Genomic DNA, 18,462 nt, shown 5'->3' with positions numbered 1-18,462 from the left:
ATGAGAACCTTTGCCTTTTTTTCCCACCTGCAAACACAGTTACGTTGGAATGAAAGAGCAACTTGTAGTTATCAAATCCCAAGTCCGATACCATGGCAAGCCGTTTTAACATTTAATCAGTAGGGCTAACTGATAGCAACTTAGTTTTCACTAGTGGAAATATCCTTTCAACATGTCGAAATTATATATGTTTACCAGTTTAAACCACGCCTATTCCTGACTGATCAGAACTTTTGTATTTAGGAATCATTAGAGCTTTTATTTATTTATTTCTATTTACACCCTCACTCCCTTTTTTTCTCTATTAATATACTACACACCAGTAAGCAGCTATGATTTACACAACCTCTCTGCTGAGTGTGCAGCACACGCGCGCAGACACACACACGCACGCACACAAACACTAGTAGGCAGCTTGGCCGGCCGCTGGTGCTCATTTTATAGGCTCAACCCAGATACAAGTAATACTTGGTATTTCGATGTGTGTTATGATTAGTTGAATAGAGCAGAAGAAAATAAAAAACTTTTTATTTTGAAATGACCTACTTCGCGTTTTATTTTTTAAATGTGTCTACTTAGCGTTGGTGGGGCAGGCGGAGCATTTGGGCGGTGCATTGCTCGTGCTAAGTACCGGGCCAGTCACCAACCCAATATTTAACAGTACTGGAGATGAATATTTATTCTCAAAGATTCGGGCCGGAAGTCGTCCTCTCGGTGCTGCTGGCAGAACACGGAAGCAAGTTGTTTTAGCTGCGTAGATAGATAGCACAACGGCGATTTAAACCTATTTTATACAGTCTATGATTCAAACATGTCTAAAGTAGAGATGTTGAGACTGTTGGTGAATGAACGACTTACTGCGGCTGCTGAAGAGATATTTGGACTGTTTGAAAGAACCATAGCAGAATATGAAGAAGAACTTTCTCGTTCAAAAGAAGAGACCGAGCGACACCGGAAACTATTGGACGCTGTTTTGAAGCCTGAAGTTCGCTTACATAGAGCAGGTTAGTACTTCGTTAATCTATATTTAATTTGAGTCCTGTGCCATTTTTTCATATGGAAAAGTCGGATCTAATGTTCACCCGTGTCCATACATTAGTGTTAAATAACGGTGCGTTCAAGGAACCCTTACTTGCATTATATAGTGTGTGTTGCTTTAAGATCTCTGCTGTTATTTACAGTTTAAATACATCTCTATCCACTTAAGCTGTAAATAACTACAGTGCTGTTACAGTAGCTTTTCTAAATGATTGGGGTTTGGCTTTTGCAATCCCATAGCTAATAACTTACTCATGTGATATCAGCATAATTATAAGATCGGTGGTTTCTGTGTATGGTGAGGCATCATGTAGAATCGAAACATAAAGTTAAAGATGACGGACAGACATCTGATATTAATCATATCAGGCCACAACATCATCTGATCTAAAACATTCCTTGCATGAGAACCCTTAGCTCTGATGTTTGTTCACAATTCTTTCTGTGGCTGTAATAACCATTCATTAATCAGCTCTTTAAAAAACTGTACAAAAGAAGAATCACGTCTTAGTTGTGTTTCCCATAAATATAGTGTTTTTCATTTGCATTTTGTTTATGCATTAAAATTGCTGAGGGTGGTGTGTGAACTTTAGTGTCTGTTACTAAGATTGATCTTCTAACAGGCTGTAGTTCGTGGAGGCTGTGAAATTCTAATGCTAGTGATGCTTGGCTGTTTGAATAGTGTGGTATCAGAGGAGGGAATCTCCTTACAGCTTACACAGGTTTGAGTAAGGCAACTCCCCTGAAAGAGACCTGAGCTCCCCAGAAGCAAAAGAAAAAAGAATTGCTTGGAAAAACTGATGATGACAATTGGCATTTTTAATGTGGCAACAAATAAAAGGAAAAATATATCACCTGGAATTTAAATCTAATAGCGGTCATATGCAATTTTAAATGTGTGCACACAACTTGGTCTGGACATGTGCAGTGTATTTTTTAATGTTCATTGTGTCAGATTGGTGATTTTCAACGTATGCGTTTAATTGAACCCCACCATTCCCGAAAACAGACCCAAAAAGCCACAGTGTAGTTAGAACACTACAAACCGTACAAAGTCTAACTGAAACTAACACAAAGAGCACTTACAGTGGGCCTGACACCATCACTACTTTTGTTGGACGATATATTGTCCCAGAATAAATTACAACATTATATTATATATATAATAATATTATTGTCATTTTAAGATAATTTCTGCCACTGATATATTAATAACATAATAGCATAATAATGCAAGTACACCCTTTTTAAAGAGCGAGGAACTTTCAATTCTTAAGAAAATTCAGACATTGGAATTGGAATGTGCAAAACATATTAAAATATACTAAATAAATAAAACATAAATAAAATAAAACTAACAATAAATACAATGGACTTAATTAAATATGAATGGTTTGGCACATAGAGGCAATATACTGCCAATGCAGTTCCTCAATGCTGAGGACCTGCGCAAGTTACAACATATATGCTATAAGTTAGATATAAGTAACAACATATACGCTATAAGTTACATATAAGTAACAACATATGAGCTATAAGTTACATATAAGTAACAACATATACGCTATAAGATAGATATAAGTAACAACATATAAGCTATAAGTTAGATATAAGTTACAACATGTAAGCTATAAGTTACATATAAGTAACAACATATAAGCTATAAGTTAGATATAAGTAACAACATGTAAGCTATAAGTTACATATAAGTAACAACATATAAGCTACAAGTTAGATATAAGTAACAACATATGAGCTATAAGTTAGATATAAGTAACAACATGTAAGCTATAAGTTACATATAAGTAGCATCAAAATAGCACTAATAGCTTGATATATACCGTTTTACCGTGTATCATCGCGAAAATAAACACATCGATCAGCTGATTTCAAAGCTTGCAACAGCTGTTCATGGGCTTTTATCGATGTGACGATGTTCAAAATGGATATATTTTTACTGGAAACGATCTCATCCTGTGGGCCCACCACTCATGGGAAAAACCGCTGGGGTCGGGTGCGCTGTCACATGGGTGGCAGTGATGGTCAGGGACCTCGACGGACCAGACCCGGGCAGCAGAGGCTGGCTCTGGGGACGTGGAACGTCACCTCTCTGTGGGGGAAGGAGCCGGAACTAGTGCGGGAGGTGGATCGCTACCAGTTGGATCTGGTGGGGCTTACCTCCACGCACAGTCTTGGCTCTGGAACCGTACTCCTGGATAGGGGTTGGACTCTATTCTTCTCCGGAGTTGCCCAAGGTGTGAGGCGTCGGGCCGGGGTGGGGATACTCACTAGGCCCCGGCTGAGCGCCGCTACGTTGGAGTTTATCCTGGTGGACGAGAGGGTCGCCTCCCTACGCCTTCGGGTTATGGGGGGGAAAACTCTGACTGTTGTTTGTGCCTATGCCCCAAACCGCAGTTCTGAGTATTCGGCCTTCTTGGAGACCCTGAATGGAGCCCTGCAGGGGGCTCCAGTAGGGGACTCCGTAGTCTTCCTGGGAGACTTCAACGCACACGTGGGAAACGATGGAGACACCTGGAGAGGCGTGATTGGGAGGAAGGGCTTCCCTGATCTAAACCCGAACGGTCGTTTGTTGTTGGACTTCTGTGCTAGCCATGGAATGGCCATAACAAACACCATGTTCGAACATAAGGATGCTCATAAGTGCACGTGGTACCAGAGCACCCTAGGCCAAAGGTCAATGATCGATTTCGTAATCGTATCATCTGACCTGAGGCCGCATGTTTTGGACACTCGGGTGAAGAGAGGGGCGGAGCTGTCGACTGATCACCATCTGGTGGTGAGTTGGATCAAGGGGTGGGGGAAGACTCTGGACAGACCTGGTAAACCCAAACGGGTAGTGCGGGTGAACTGGGAACGTCTGGAGGAAGCCCCTGTCCTGGGGATCTTTAACTCACACCTCCGGCGGAGCTTTTCAGCCATCCCTGTGGAGGTTGGGGGCATTGAACCTGAGTGGGCGATGTTCAAAACCTCTATTGCTAAAGCTGCGGTGATGAGCTGTGGTCTCAAGGTCTTAGGTGCCTCAAGGGGCGGTAACCCTCGAACACCGTGGTGGACCCCGGTGGTCAGGGAAGCCGTCCGACTGAAGAAGGAGTCCTTCCGGGTTATGTTATCCGGGAGGACTCCGGAAACAGTTGCAGGGTATCGAAGGACTAGAAGGGCGGCAGCTTCTGCCGTGTCAGAGGCAAAGCAGCGGGTGTGGGAGAAGTTCGGAGAAGCTATGGAGAAGGACTTTCGGTCGGCACCAAGGTGCTTCTGGAAAACCATCCGGCACCTCAGGAGGGGGAAGCGAGGAACCATCCAAGCTGTGTACAGCAAGGGTGGGACCCTGCTGACTTCAACTGAGAAGGTTATCGGCCGGTGGAAGGAGCACTTTGAGGAACTCCTGAATCCGACTAACACGCCCTCTATGGTTGAGGCAGAGCTGGAAGCTGATGGGGGATCATCGTCAATTTCCCTGATGGAAGTCACTGAGGTAGTCAAACAACTCCACAGTGGCAAAGCCGCAGGGGTTGATGAGATCCGTCCAGAAATGCTGAAGGCTTTGGGTGTTGAGGGGCTGTCTTGGTTGACACGCCTCGTCAACATTGCGTGGAAGTCTGGGACAGTGCCTAGGGGTTGGCAGACCGGGGTGGTGGTTCCCCTATTTAAAAAGGGGGACCAGAGAGTGTGTGCCAACTACAGGGGTATCACACTTCTCAGCCTCCCTGGTAAAGTCTACTCCAAGGTACTGGAAAGGAGGGTTCGGCCGGTAGTCGAACCTCTGATTGAAGAGGAACAATGCGGATTCCATCCTGGTCGTGGAACAACGGACCAACTCTTCACTCTCGCAAGGATCCTGGAGGGGGCCTGGGAGTACGCCCATCCGGTCTACATGTGTTTTGTGGATCTGGAGAAGGCGTATGACCGGGTCCCCCGGGTGATACTGTGGGAGGTGCTGCGGGAGTATGGGGTGAGGGGGTCACTTTTGAGGGCCATCCAATCCATGTACGCCCAAAGCGAGAGTTGTGTCCGGATACTCGGCAGTAAGTCGGACTCGTTTCCCGTGAATGTTGGCCTCCGCCAGGGCTGCGCTTTATCACCAATCCTGTTCGTGATTTTCATGGATAGGATATCGAGGCGTAGTCGTGGAGGAGAGGGGTTGCAGTTCGGTGACCTGAGGATCTCATCGCTGCTCTTTGCAGATGATGTGGTCCTTATGGCATCATCGGTCTGTGACCTTCAACAGTCACTGGATCGGTTCGCAGCCGAGTGTGAAGCGGTTGGGATGAGGATCAGCACCTCCAAATCTGAGGCCATGGCTCTCAGCAGGAAACCGGTGGATTGCCTACTCCGGGTAGGGAATGAGCCATTACCCCAAGTGAAGGAGTTCAAGTACCTCGGGGTCTTGTTCGCGAGTGAGGGGACGATGGAGCGAGAGATTGGCCGGAGAATCGGAGCAGCGGGGGCGGTATTACAGTCACTTTACCGCACCGTTGTGACGAAAAGAGAGCTGAGCCAGAAGGCAAAGCTCTCAATCTACCGGTCGATCTTCGTTCCTACCCTCACCTATGGTCATGAAGGCTGGGTCATGACCGAAAGAACGAGATCACGGGTACAAGCGGCCGAAATGGGTTTTCTCAGACGGGTGGCTGGCGTCTCCCTTAGAGATAGGGTGAGAAGCTCAGCCATCCGTGAGAGACTCGGAGTAGAGCCGCTGCTCCTTTACGTTGAAAGGAGCCAGTTGAGGTGGTTCGGGCATCTAGTAAGGATGCCACCTGGGCGCCTCCCTAGGGAGGTGTTCCAGGCACGTCCAGCTGGGAGGAGACCCCGGGGAAGACCCAGGACTCGGTGGAGAGATTATATCTCCTCACTGGCCTGGGAACGCCTCAGGATCCCCCAGTCGGAGCTGGAGGATGTGGCCCGGAGAAGGGAAGATTGGGGTTCCTTACTGGAGCTGCTGCCCCCGCGACCCGATTCCGGATAAGCGGTAGACGATGGATGGATGGATGGATGGATGGAAACGATCTAGTGGACCTCTGCAATGACACAGGAAGTGTTTTTTTTACAGTTGCTCTCTCTGTCATGTGGGAAACACTGTCCAGGTGATTTCTTATTTGTAGCAAACATGCTCGCCCTGCTAGAATATAAAGACATAATGTAATGCACACTGATTGACAATAAAAGTTTTTTAAAAATAATGACAATCAATTATCAGAGAAGATGGCAATTACTTTAATTTAATAATCCACTAATCGTTGCAGCTTTACCATACAGGAAGTCAGGCCAGTGGTACTCTGACACTCTGCTGCCCTCTAGTGTCTCCTCTTCTCACACACACAATGCTGCATTCATGCTGTACTTGGTGTGTTTGAGCTGTGTTCAATATACAATCACACTTTCCCCAAATGTGTCTTCATTAATGTGTTTGTCATTTCAGTATTATCTGCAGACGTTCAGCAGGACCCAGAGCCCCCACACATTGAAGAGCAACTCTGGAGCAGTCAGGGACGAGTGGAAGAGAAAGCTCCGTCCTCAAAGCTTCATCTGAGAAAAGCCTGCAGCTCTGCTCCACAGATGGAAAAAGAGAGGCATGGAGAGGACTGTGGAGTATCAGAACCAACCAGGAGCTTAGATCCAGAGAGTTATGATGACTTGGAGGAGACAAGGAAACCTCAGTCAGATTCAAAAACGCTGACAAATAATTGCGTTCCTGAAGGTGATAAAAAAGGTAACACTGGCAGGAAGTCTGTCAGCTGCTCTAAGTGTGGTAAAACATTTGAACCCAAGGTCCGTGTGCAGAGTCACAGAAAAAGTACTCCATTTGTTTGCTCAGTTTGTGTTGAAAAATCCACACAGAGTGCACATTTAATCACGTATAACATAACTCCTTCGGGAGGAAAAACCTTCGGATGTTCAGTCTGTAAGAAACAGTTTGGATATAAAGGAGATGTTGTGAGACATTTGAGAATTCACACTGGGGAGAAACCCTTCAGCTGCTCAGTTTGCAGTAAAAGATTCTCTCAGAGCACAGGTCTGTGCTCACACATGAGAACCCACACAGGAGAGAAGCCATACAGCTGCTCTCTCTGTCCTAAACGCTTCATCCGCAGTGGAATTCTGGCCAGACACATGAGAGTTCATACAGGAGAGAAGCCTTACAGCTGCTCAATGTGTAACACAAGTTTTACTCTGAGTCAGTCGTTGTTAAAACACATGCGGATCCATACAGGAGAGAAACCATTCACCTGCTCAGTTTGTGACAAAAGATTTATACAAAAGGGACATCTGACACAACACATGACACTCCACACGGGGGACAAGTCATTCAGTTGCCGTGTTTGTGGTAGAAAATTCACTAGACAGTCTCGTGTGAGAAACCATAAGTGTGTTACTGAGAGCAGCAGCAGTAAATGAAACTGCAGCAGAGAAACCTCCCACTCTAAATGTTTTACTTTAATATTGAAATATGTACGCAATTTGGCTGCTTTATATTTTTCTAAAGAACAAACTTTATTATTTATTACTAAATTATAACTCACACATCGTGCAAATTACAACATGCACACATATATTAGTAGACTGTTGGAGACTTCACTTCACTGATTACTATTATTGATTCTTTTTTAATCATTGTGTTGTGATCTTAGGAAAACACATATATATATATATATATATATATATATATATATATATATATATATATATATATATATTTAATAGCTATAATGATTTGTCTGTTAATCTCAACAATGAATCTGTTTCAACATTTGAAAGTGATACAATATCATATTTGTCACATGTGTCCACCAAAACGTTTTTCCCAGCTGAAACCGCCAGGTGCCCAGAGAGAGCGCTTTGGAGGTGCAGTGTTTTATCAGCTGAGACGTTTTGGTTGCGTCTTGTTGCTATGATACAGAGCATCCGCGGAAGTAAGAATTTGTCGGCATGAACACAAAAGTTTTTTCGTGGGTTCAAGAGATGTTGTGAACGTTTTGGCAAGTCGGACGGAGCCTGTTTCTGATTTGGTATCCTCCACTGTGATTGGACGGCTGGTTAAAAAGTGACGTCGGCAGTATTTTACCCAACTGAACATTTTTCAACTCGGCGACCAGAAAAGACTCAATGTCACGCTGCCTTGTAGCTGTCTCGAGTTCCTCTGTCCTTTTTAAAAGTGTCCTTGAGTGTTTGTTTCTTGGTGTGAGTTACCTAAATTAACTGCATTGTGTATTTTCGTTGTCTGTACATCTTTTGTGCGGATAACAACAAAGAAAACCTGCATGTTGACTCTTTAGGAAAGCACTTATTTTATTAGCTTTGCTCCCAGGACATGATACACAACACGTCTTGATGGGGAGTTGAGCACTTTGGCGTTTACATGTCTGTAGACACATTGTGTCAGCATGATCATGATCGCATCACAAAATCTTACAGATGTTACTATGATGTACTATGTTGTTTATCCTGTACACACGACATCTATTGCACGTCTGTCTGTCCTGGGAGAGGGATTCCTCCTTCCTCCTTCTTCCATTTTTTCCCCTTTAATTTTGGGGTTTCTTTTAGGAAGTTTTTCCTTGTGCGATGCGAGGGTCTAAGGACAGAGGATGTTGTAACCTGTACAGTCTGTAAAGCACACTGAGACAAATGTATAATTTGTGATATTGGGCTATACAAATACATTTGATTTGATTTGATTTAGATGTTTAGTTGAGATCAAAATGAAGGACGATTTCAAAGATGGCCGCGCCGCGAGCGAGGGCAGCGGAAGTGGGGGAGGGGCCGTTGCTCCAGGTTGTGCCCCGAGCCCAATTTGGCCACGGCTGATATAATTGAGTACAATGTTATAAGAATTATGTATGTGTGGGCATGAATTGTTACATTTCTTACCTTTGTAACAAATAGTGTTTTCTGCAATTTTATGAATTGTACCTTTTTTCTTTTTAATCTCATTATTAATTGATGTTTTGGCAATATCTTTTTTCACACAAAATAAAAGCATATTGAATTGAATGGAAATGTATTCCGTTGTTTGTGTATATGTATTCATATATATATATAATATATAATATATATTTTATAATATATATATCATATAATATATATATAATATATATATATATTATATAATATATAGGATATATATAATATATATATATTATATAATATAATATATAGGATATATATTATATATTATATATAAAATATACATGTAATATATATTATATAATATGTAGGATATATATTATATATAATACATATACATATAATATATATATATTTTATATTTTATTTTATATATTTATATTTCATATATATGATATATATATAATACATATATATATTTATACAATACATATATATATATTATATAATATATATATATATATATACATATAATATATATATATTTTATATACATATATAATATAATATGTATATAAATATATATATATATATATATATAATATATAGGATATATATATTATATATAATATATATATATATATATATATATATATATATATATATAATAATCCAAATATGTGTCAATTGCATCTTATTATTTAACATTTCACTGAAGATAGAATTGAAGTGAATTTCCTGCAAACACTAAGAAGGCAGATTGGTTTGGCAGCTGATCATCAGAAGGAACGATTGTGATTTAATATAAAGTTCCAGATTAATGTGGAATTCTTTAGGGACTTCTGCATCCATATGATTTGGAGAGTAGATGCATGCAAAGCATCATTCTAACATGAATGTATGACTACAGATTTTCTAATATGGTTTTATTATTACATTTTTTTTTATACAGGCAATTAAATACAAATTGACAGAACAAAAAACTGATATTTCAAATTTGTTGAAACATAAAAGCAAACTTTCAAAGCTACTAGAACCAGAACCCAGAGTTTCAACAACACACTAAGGTTAGTGTAGGTACCAGCAGTGTTGGAGGAACTATTCAGAGCCCATGAAAGTAGCTTTAAGTATAAATACCAAAATGTACTTGAAGTATTAAAAATAAAAGTACTCAATGCAGACAAATGTGCCCTGTGACTGTTCTCCTATATTATTATATTGCTATATATATATTATATCATTAGATTATTATAAGCATTAATGTAATGCAGGGGTTTGTTTCCGTAGCTCATTTAGAACTATTTTGTATTTGACTGCAACAACTGTTTCATTTATTTATGGATTAATCTGCTGGTTATTTTCTATATTAATTGATTGATTTAAAGATTTGTAAAAATAGTGAAAAACAGCAAGAAAGTTCGTCATACCCATTAAGGCACACAATGTTATTTTTGTCCAACAAAGTACACACAAGTATAAAAACAACACTAAAATTATGAAAAAGCCATGAAATCTTTTTGTATGAAAAACGTAACTCTTATATTCAAACTCTCCAAAGACTGTCTGTGCAAAAACCCAAATTGGTAAAGTAACGAGCAACTAAAGCAGTCATAAATGTAGTGGAGTAGAAAGTATAATATTTCTCTCACAAAAAGAATAGACTTGAGTCATTGAGCACCTGTAATTGAACAGTGTTAGAGTAAATGTACTTAGTTACATTCCACCTCTGCTTAACAGACCCATTTATTTATTTATTTTATTTATTTATAACCTTTATTTAACCAGGATAAGGCCTCATTGAGATTAAAAATCTCTTTTTCAAGAGTGTCCTGGCCAAGATAGGCAGCAGCACAGTTACAGACAAATCAAAACAATCACAACATTAATTAAAACATTTACAGACACAGCGGTCTGCTTCAATGTCTGTTCAGAGAGACCAGCTCTCTTAGTTTCAGCTCATTCTGCAGCTGCTTCCAGGCAGCCGGAGCAGCGTAACTAAAAGCCCTTTTCCCAAGTTCTGTACGGACTTTTGAAACAGTTAAAAGAAACAAGTCCTCGGAGCGAAGCCGATACGGTCCACTACATTTCCTACTAATGTAGATCCTTAGGTATTGTGGAAGAGTACCCAGAATAGCTTTATAAATAAGGATGTGCCAGTGTTTCAGTCTACGGGTGGTCAGGGAAGACCATCCAACACGAGCATATAAGGTGCAGTGGTGCATCAGGGTTTTGAGGTTTATTATGATTCTCAGTGCCCCGTGGTAGACGTTGCCTGTCTCTGCTACACATTCCCAGGAGGCTGCAGACCTTTGTCCTCACCGTCCGCAGGAGGCTGCCTGAGAGTGTGCGGTGGCTGGGAGACAGACAGATCTTCAGTTAGCAGTTAGCACTGATTTAGCCGACTCCCCGCTGGATTGTCAAACTTTCTGCCGCTGCTACAGTTACACAGGTTAGACCCAGCGCTCCATCAGCCCGCTGTGACTACAAGCCCTGCAGCGGGGCCCTGCCCTGCACTCCAGCTCAGCAACATAACTAGGAGCTGAAACATGAAATGTTTTAAAAGTAATCAGTAAAATCTTTACATCAATTCTCAAACATACTGGTAACCAGTGAAGGGAGGCTGAAGCAGGGCTGATGAGATCCGGTCTGATAGTATTTGTTTTAAATCGAGCAGCTACGTTTAGTCTTCTAGATTACTCATAATGAAGTGCAACTACATGAAAAGTAAGTTATATGGATATATAGTGCTTATGTAGGCCTGCTTCAGTGCACCAGCACACTTTCTATGGGTACAATGTTCCTGGAGGTCCAGCAGAGACAGGAACATGTAATGTGTTTTTTTAAAGTGTCTGTGTGAGAAGCTTTTAAAGTGCACATTACAACAAACTTTCCAACTAGTAATGAACACCTGTCCACTTACCTTCTGCATTGTTCTAAAAGGATCACCTGTGTGGTTCCACTGTGTAATGGGTCTAAAATGAGGTAGTGATTCCAACTGCTTAGTAGTGGAACATTTATTCATTGAAAATTTAAAAAATGTGTTCGTCCCATGAGGAGAAATTTGAGCCGGATGAGTTTGCAAACACAAGTGTACATAAACAATTCATAACACATGATCTGTAAACCCCAGTGTGTTCGTATAATGTAACCACTCACAGCACACGTTTACAGGACTGTCGGGACTCAGCACAGCTACATATCATCCAAGTTACTTTTTGTGCATGTTGTAATAACTTGATTTTCACTATTGAGACACATCGTTTTACACATCGTCCAAATAAATGAGAGCTATCAGCCCTAAAGATGGCATGCTGGCTTGGCCAATGTGTATTAGGGACACCACCAACGTTTCAATAACTTCATTCATCAAATAAATTACATATGATCATATCACACACCTCGTAGCAAAGGCAAAAAGTACTGCATGTAAAATACAGTATGTAAATATGTCTTTTTTTGTAACTATGGTTACTGGATGGGCAAGTTACTAAACTGAACAAGTGAAATATGTAGTAGCTAAGCACATTAAATATGATGCATTGTTATAGTTTTCAATATTTCTAAATAAATACAACACACTTAATTGTATAATGTGTGCATATAATACAGTGTAATCTGGTTTATAGGTCAAGTGTATGGAACGGTTCTGCAGATTAGAGAAGCAACAGTTTTACACGAGAGGGTCCAAACACAGCACACACATGCAGCAGGTACCAGTAAACTCCCCTAACGTGGTCAACTTGACTGAAAGAACAGCAGCAGTAGTTGATCTATCTGATATTACCTGCAAAAACAAAAAAAGAATTGGGGGAATTATCAGGTCATTATCATCACTCTGCGCTGGCACTTTCTCCTTTTAAAATGATGATCCTTAAACTTTTCATGAAATCAAACCTGGTTTTTTAGCCCTTTTTCATTCCCACACTGGGTGCAATTTGCCTTTACATGGAAATGATGCAGCATGTAATCCAGAGTTACTGTTGGTAATTTTAGCTCATCCTTATCAACCTCACTGCTAAGTGTTCACTTTCATATCACCATTTCTTGACAGCAGATCAGTTTTAAATGTTACATTACATTACAGTTCATTTAGCTGACGCTTTTGTCCAAAGCGACGTACAAAAAGTGCAAACAATCATGGAGATACAACTCCGAACAGCAAGAATCTTGTAAGTACAATAGCTTCAAATAGGTACAATCGTTTAAGTGAACACTGTCTTCAAATAGTTTGAAGTGCAACAACATAAGTGCAACATACAGAAACAATAGAATACAAATTCAACTATTAGCTATAAATAAGCCAAACCAATATAAGTGCAACATACAAAGAACAGTTATTTAGTTTTCTTCATTCTCCGAGGTGCAGTCGAAACAGGTGGGTTTTCAGTCTGCGCCGGAAGGTGTGAAGACTGTCTGCTGTTCTCACATCAATGGGGAGGTCGTTCCACCATTTTGGAGCCAGGATAGCAAACAGGCGGGTTTTGTTTGAGGGAAATCTGGATCCCACTTGTAGTGAGGGAGTGGCGAGCCGATTGGTCGACGCAGAGCGAAGTGAACGCGCTGGGGTGTATGGTTCGACCATGGCCTGGATGTAGGAAGGGGCTGATCCATTCACAGCACGGTAGGCCAGCACCAGAGTCTTGAAGCAAATTCGGGTCGCCACTGGTAGCCAGTGAAGGGAGCGGAGAAGCGGTGTAGTGTGGGAGAACTTGGGTAGATTGAAGACCAGTCGGGCTGCTGCATTCTGGATGAGCTGTAGAGATCGAATGGCACATGCAGGCAGTCCAACGAGGAGGGAGTTTCAGTAGTGAATGACAGAGCCAATTGAGTTTGTGTACAGTGAAAAGAGGAGAGGCCCCAGGACAGAGCCCTGAGGTACACTGGTGGTGAGTTGACAGGGGTCCGACAGAGACCCTCTCCAAGTTACCCTGTAGGTGCGATCCTTTAGGTAGGATTCAAGCAGGGAGAGAGCAGAGCCTGAGACTCCCAGTTCTTGGAGGGTGTGGAGGAGGATCTGGTGGTTCACTCCCTTGCAGGGAGTAAGGGAACAAGGTGCAACCACAGTGAGCTGCACACCTGCAACTCACTCCACCATGTGCTGCTGGAGTGAGTCAAATTCCTCATGCTGTGTGCAGCATGGAATCAGATCATGGTCTCAATTCATGTTCACTGACATTATTATTCAAACGTTTGTTTGGCTGCACTGTGAACAAATACACCAGCTGCTCTTCTGTAGTAGCTGCTCAACAAGTGTCTTCTATCACTATGTTTTTGTAGCATTAATTGTAATTATTACTACTTTGACGCTTTGTTGAGCTCTGGTACTTGACGTTTCAAGTGAAACGGAAATAAATGGGACTGATGATGCCCTTTGAGCAACTGGAAAGCTTTCAAATGTGTGCATGAAATGTTGAGGTAATGGTACTTTAGTATCACTAACAAGAGAACAAGACAACTGGTAAACATGAAATATGGCCTTTACATACATACTTAATTAAACATTAATTTAGAAATAAAGGCCCGTCTCTAATATAAGATGTTACCTATCACTCTCTGCAGTTGAAAATGTACCATAATCTATATTAACACAAGCGTGTGTGTGTGTGTGTGTGCAGTATTCAGACCCGTTCTCCTCATGAATGATGGGCTGCGGTTACACTGCTCTCATCGGAGCACTTGTGGTTTTTGACCTGAGACCTGAGGTTTCTCTCCTGTATGGACCCTCATGTGCTTCTTTAGATTTCCTGTTTCAATGTACCTTTTTCCACAGATCGAGCAGCCAAATGGTGTCTCTCCTGTATGAATTCTCATGTGTACAACGAGCGCCCCTCTGTGGCTAAATTTCTTCGTACAATCAGGACAACTGAAGGGTTTTTCCCCTGTGTGAATTCTTTCATGTCTGCGCAGGTTTTCATTCTGGCTGAATATTTTACCACAAACAGGGCAACGAAAGTGTTTCTCCCCAGTGTGGACTCTGATGTGCCTTGTCACATCTGTTTTTTCACTGAAACCTTTTCCACAGATGGGACAACTGAATGGTTTCTCTCCTGTGTGAACACTCATGTTGTTTGCTATTAACTGTTTTACCACCACAGAGCTTCCCCACTGGATTAGATCCTTCACGAGTCCTCATTGTAGTTTAAAGTTACTCACCCTAACTGACTCACCCACTGTTTTCAGGATCATTATCAGAATAATTTGTCTTTTCATTACTTTCTTGCTGTAAAGCTGGACCAAAGCTGGATCCTCCGCAGTCTTCAGCTTCAGCTTTCATCTGTTCATCAGCTTGACTTTGATGAAGCTGTGAGGACTGAGCTTTCTCTTCCTCATCTTCACTTTTCACAGAGACAGCAGTGACATCATCTCCCTCCCTCCTGCTCAACAGTTCCACACTGGACCTCCACTCCTGCTGTTCTGGCGATAAATGTTCTTTAATCTCCAACAGCTCTGGATCATCTAACAGAAAGGACAAGGACAGACTAAACTCCTGCAGAACTGCACAAGATACTGATCTGATCTGATATAACATTACCATTCAGTAAAATATGTATCGCACAGAAAGGTCATAGATTTAAAGAGTGAAGCACTGGTTTAGATTAAAATCTAGCAACTAAATTGAAAATGAGACAATATGAGTCAGGATCTGCCAGATTCAGCTCAGGAAATTGTTTTTGTTTTAGTGTTGACTGGGAAATTTTGAAGAACTGAAAAAAATCTGAAAAAAGGATAATGGCAAATCAACAACAATCAAATCAAGCTTATTCAGTTAGCCATGTATGAAAAACTAAACGGCCCAGTTGTTCTCGATGACATGACTTTCTGTTGTCAAACAAATGTACAAGTATAAAACTGTGACGAGGTCATGTGCTGTAAATGATATTTTCTCACCAAAGCTTGTTTGCACTGATAGCAAAAAAATACATTATCAAGTATGGACAGGGCCCTTCATGTGTGGATAACTACGTTAGTTTGATTTGATTGTTGATGATTTGACACTGGATGGATTTAATCTAAACAAATATACACATATATGGTATACAATTCATAGAACTGACACTACTGTCATGAGCCCTCTCCCTGCCTGGTAACACCACTAATTGTTTTCAATTATGTGCCACTCTGCTCCCTGCTCTCTCTACTCTGTCTGATTACCTCCACCTGTCTCTGCTCTGCCTGCCTGCCTGCCTGCCTGCCTGCCTGCGATCCCGGACCTGTTACTACTACTCTGATCTCCAGCCCCGGTAAACCCGACTTGCCTTCCGCCTTACTAGTGATGGGATGATGATACCTCAAGGAGTGTATTGACACACTATACAAACTGTGTCGGCACTGTATTGATACTGCGCCGGTCACCCAATAGTGCCCCCTGTAGTTGTTAGAAAATCATTGCAGGTAAAGAAATTCCTTGTTTGTGTAAATGCTAAACTGAGTTGGTATGTAAAATATAGCAAATTTGAGTTACAATTCAGTTACAATTTGTGACTTATGTACACAATTTTGTTAACTTAACTGTTCAATCATATGAAATAAAATACTTGAGAAAAGAAGTGATTTGTTTATGCATTTTTATTGAGGAGCAACAGTTTCTGAAGTGTTTTGCTCCAAGGCGATTTCTCCTCTTTGACACCAGCTCCCCCGCCTTAGAAAATACTCTCTCACATGGCACAGACGAACATGGTGAGCAGAGACATTTCAGTGCAAGCTCATGAAGGTGTGGATAAGCTCTCTCGTTGCTCTTCCAATATTGTAATGGGTCTTGTTTTCTGGGTAGGTTGCTTTCTGCCAGGTAGCGTTGGACTTCTAGTATCGAATCAGCTGTGGCATTAGAGGTCCTCTTGTTCTCCTCAACCTCCATGTCAAATGTTTCCCAGAGATTGTGCCCTAAAAAAAATATAATAATAACCTTTCTTAAACATACCTTCCTGCTTGGTAGAACATACGAGGGTATGATGAGCTTCAAGAGCTCCCTGAATCCCTCATTTTCAACCAAGCTGAGTGGCTGACAGTCTTTGATGATCATGTTGACCACTGCCTCATCCACTGCTTGCTTAGGAACTGCAAGCCAAAAGGAAATATTTCGTTAAAAGCTTATTTAAGGTCTGTATTTTTTATTTTTTTTACAAACAATGTTACAGAGTCAAACAGAGAAGGAAGCTAGATAAATACTTTATTAATGTAGCAGAGAAATGCAATAGAGGAAAACTTCCCTGATCGTGAATTGAACCAAGGTCACTGGGGTGTGAGCTCTGAATCTTACCCACTAGACCACCAGGGCTGTAAAGTTAATAAGGAGAACATGTCAACATACCTGGGGTATTCTCACGGGTATCTGCTGATTCTTCATCGCCACCATGCCGAGCTCTGTAATGCCTCAGCATTGATGAAGTGCTCTTATTGATGTAAGACAGCTCTGTAGAACAGAGCCTACACTTCACCTACAATGACATAAAAATTTAATTTATCTGAAAACTATTCAAACCACTTACCAGAACAGAGTAAAAACTAAGGTGGCGCACTGCATTCACTTGTCAAAGAAAAAATGACAATGACATAGGGTATCTATCAGGATCTTGTAATAACAAGATAATATGAATAAAGCAACTGTAAGGCTATTTCACTGACTATCATATGTATCACAGGTGACGTTGCATTCACTTGATAAAGTGAATGCAATGCGCCACCCAAAAAACATATGGTATATAATGGAAAAACTAACAGTAAACAGTGCTCAAAGGAGAAAAAGATTTACCTTGTTTGGCGTCAGAAGATCAAAATGATTCCACACCGGGGAAAACTTCCTTGAACGATCCATAATAACGCAACAGCAAAACTCCATCCAACAAACCCACGACATGTTGATACAGTTTGATTCCTTATAAACACACTTTGGCGCGACAAATTCAACCGATACACTTCCTGTATCGGTCACGTGATTAGTTCTTAAAGCAATACACGCACCAATACGGGGTTTCACTCTTGGGCTCTCGGCACAGTGCTGACGCACCAGTGTTGCTCGTCCCATCACTACGCCTTACGACTACGAGTTTTGAATATCCTTGAATTGTACTACTGCCGTGCCTCATTCGGTCCTGTTGTGTGTGTGTGTTTCAATAAATCCTTGATCTCGAAATTGCGCTCCTGGGTCCTCGTCTGTCTGTCCTGACAGAACGATCTGACCATCATGGACCCAGCGCACGCCCAGACCAGCATGCAGGTAGAGACTGAGATGTCTGCCCTACAGCTACTGGAACACACTGAGGGAGACATCAATCGGATGACCGGCGATATCGCTTCCTTGCTCCAACTCAGCAGCCAACAACAATTTAACCAGCAGCAACAACACATTCAACAGCAGCAACAGCTCCAACAGCAGCAACAACTACTAGCCCAAGCCCTGCTGCTACTCACCAATGTGGCCACTCCTGCTTCGTCTGTTCCAGTACCGTCTGCCCTACTCCATCCCGCTGTTGTGTCTTCTCCAGCTGCTTCAGGGTCCAACGCTGCAGTTCCGGCAGTACCGCCTCCAGAACCGAAGATTGGCTTTGACGGTGACCCGAAGCA

General features: G+C 41.7%; 2 protein-coding genes across 5 annotated transcripts; one reads left to right on the top strand and one right to left on the bottom strand.

Annotated features, from left to right (window-relative positions):
* Positions 1-671: 671 nt before the first annotated feature.
* On the top strand, positions 672-16,326 carry LOC115009274 (zinc finger protein 135-like). Of its 4 annotated transcripts, none has more exons than XM_029433155.1 (3): positions 672-1,004; positions 6,476-6,766; positions 15,247-16,083. In XM_029433155.1, exons 1-3 carry the CDS (start codon positions 812-814, stop codon positions 15,420-15,422), a joined length of 660 nt encoding a protein of 219 aa, XP_029289015.1. In that variant the 5' UTR covers positions 672-811; the 3' UTR covers positions 15,423-16,083. The 4 variants fall into 4 exon arrangements, with proteins under 4 accessions (XP_029289015.1, XP_029289017.1, XP_029289018.1 ...); XM_029433157.1 differs by having other exon boundaries at positions 678-1,004; positions 15,130-15,263; XM_029433158.1 differs by lacking the exon at positions 15,247-16,083 and adding an exon at positions 16,138-16,326 and having other exon boundaries at positions 680-1,004.
* Positions 16,327-16,414: 88 nt separating this feature from the next.
* LOC115009315 (uncharacterized) lies at positions 16,415-17,876 on the bottom strand. The gene is made up of 3 exons (XM_029433239.1): positions 17,651-17,876; positions 17,210-17,336; positions 16,415-16,956 (listed from the first exon to the last, which is right to left on the bottom strand). Exons 1-3 carry the CDS (start codon positions 17,753-17,755, stop codon positions 16,415-16,417), a joined length of 774 nt encoding a protein of 257 aa, XP_029289099.1. The 5' UTR covers positions 17,756-17,876.
* Positions 17,877-18,462: the final 586 nt, after the last annotated feature.

The sequence above is a fragment of the Cottoperca gobio genome, chromosome 6, assembly GCF_900634415.1.
Source record: "Cottoperca gobio chromosome 6, fCotGob3.1, whole genome shotgun sequence".
Classification (NCBI taxonomy): Eukaryota; Metazoa; Chordata; class Actinopteri; order Perciformes; family Bovichtidae; genus Cottoperca; species Cottoperca gobio.
Note: the sequence above shows the minus strand (reverse complement) of the source record. Positions and strands in the feature narration are given on the sequence as shown.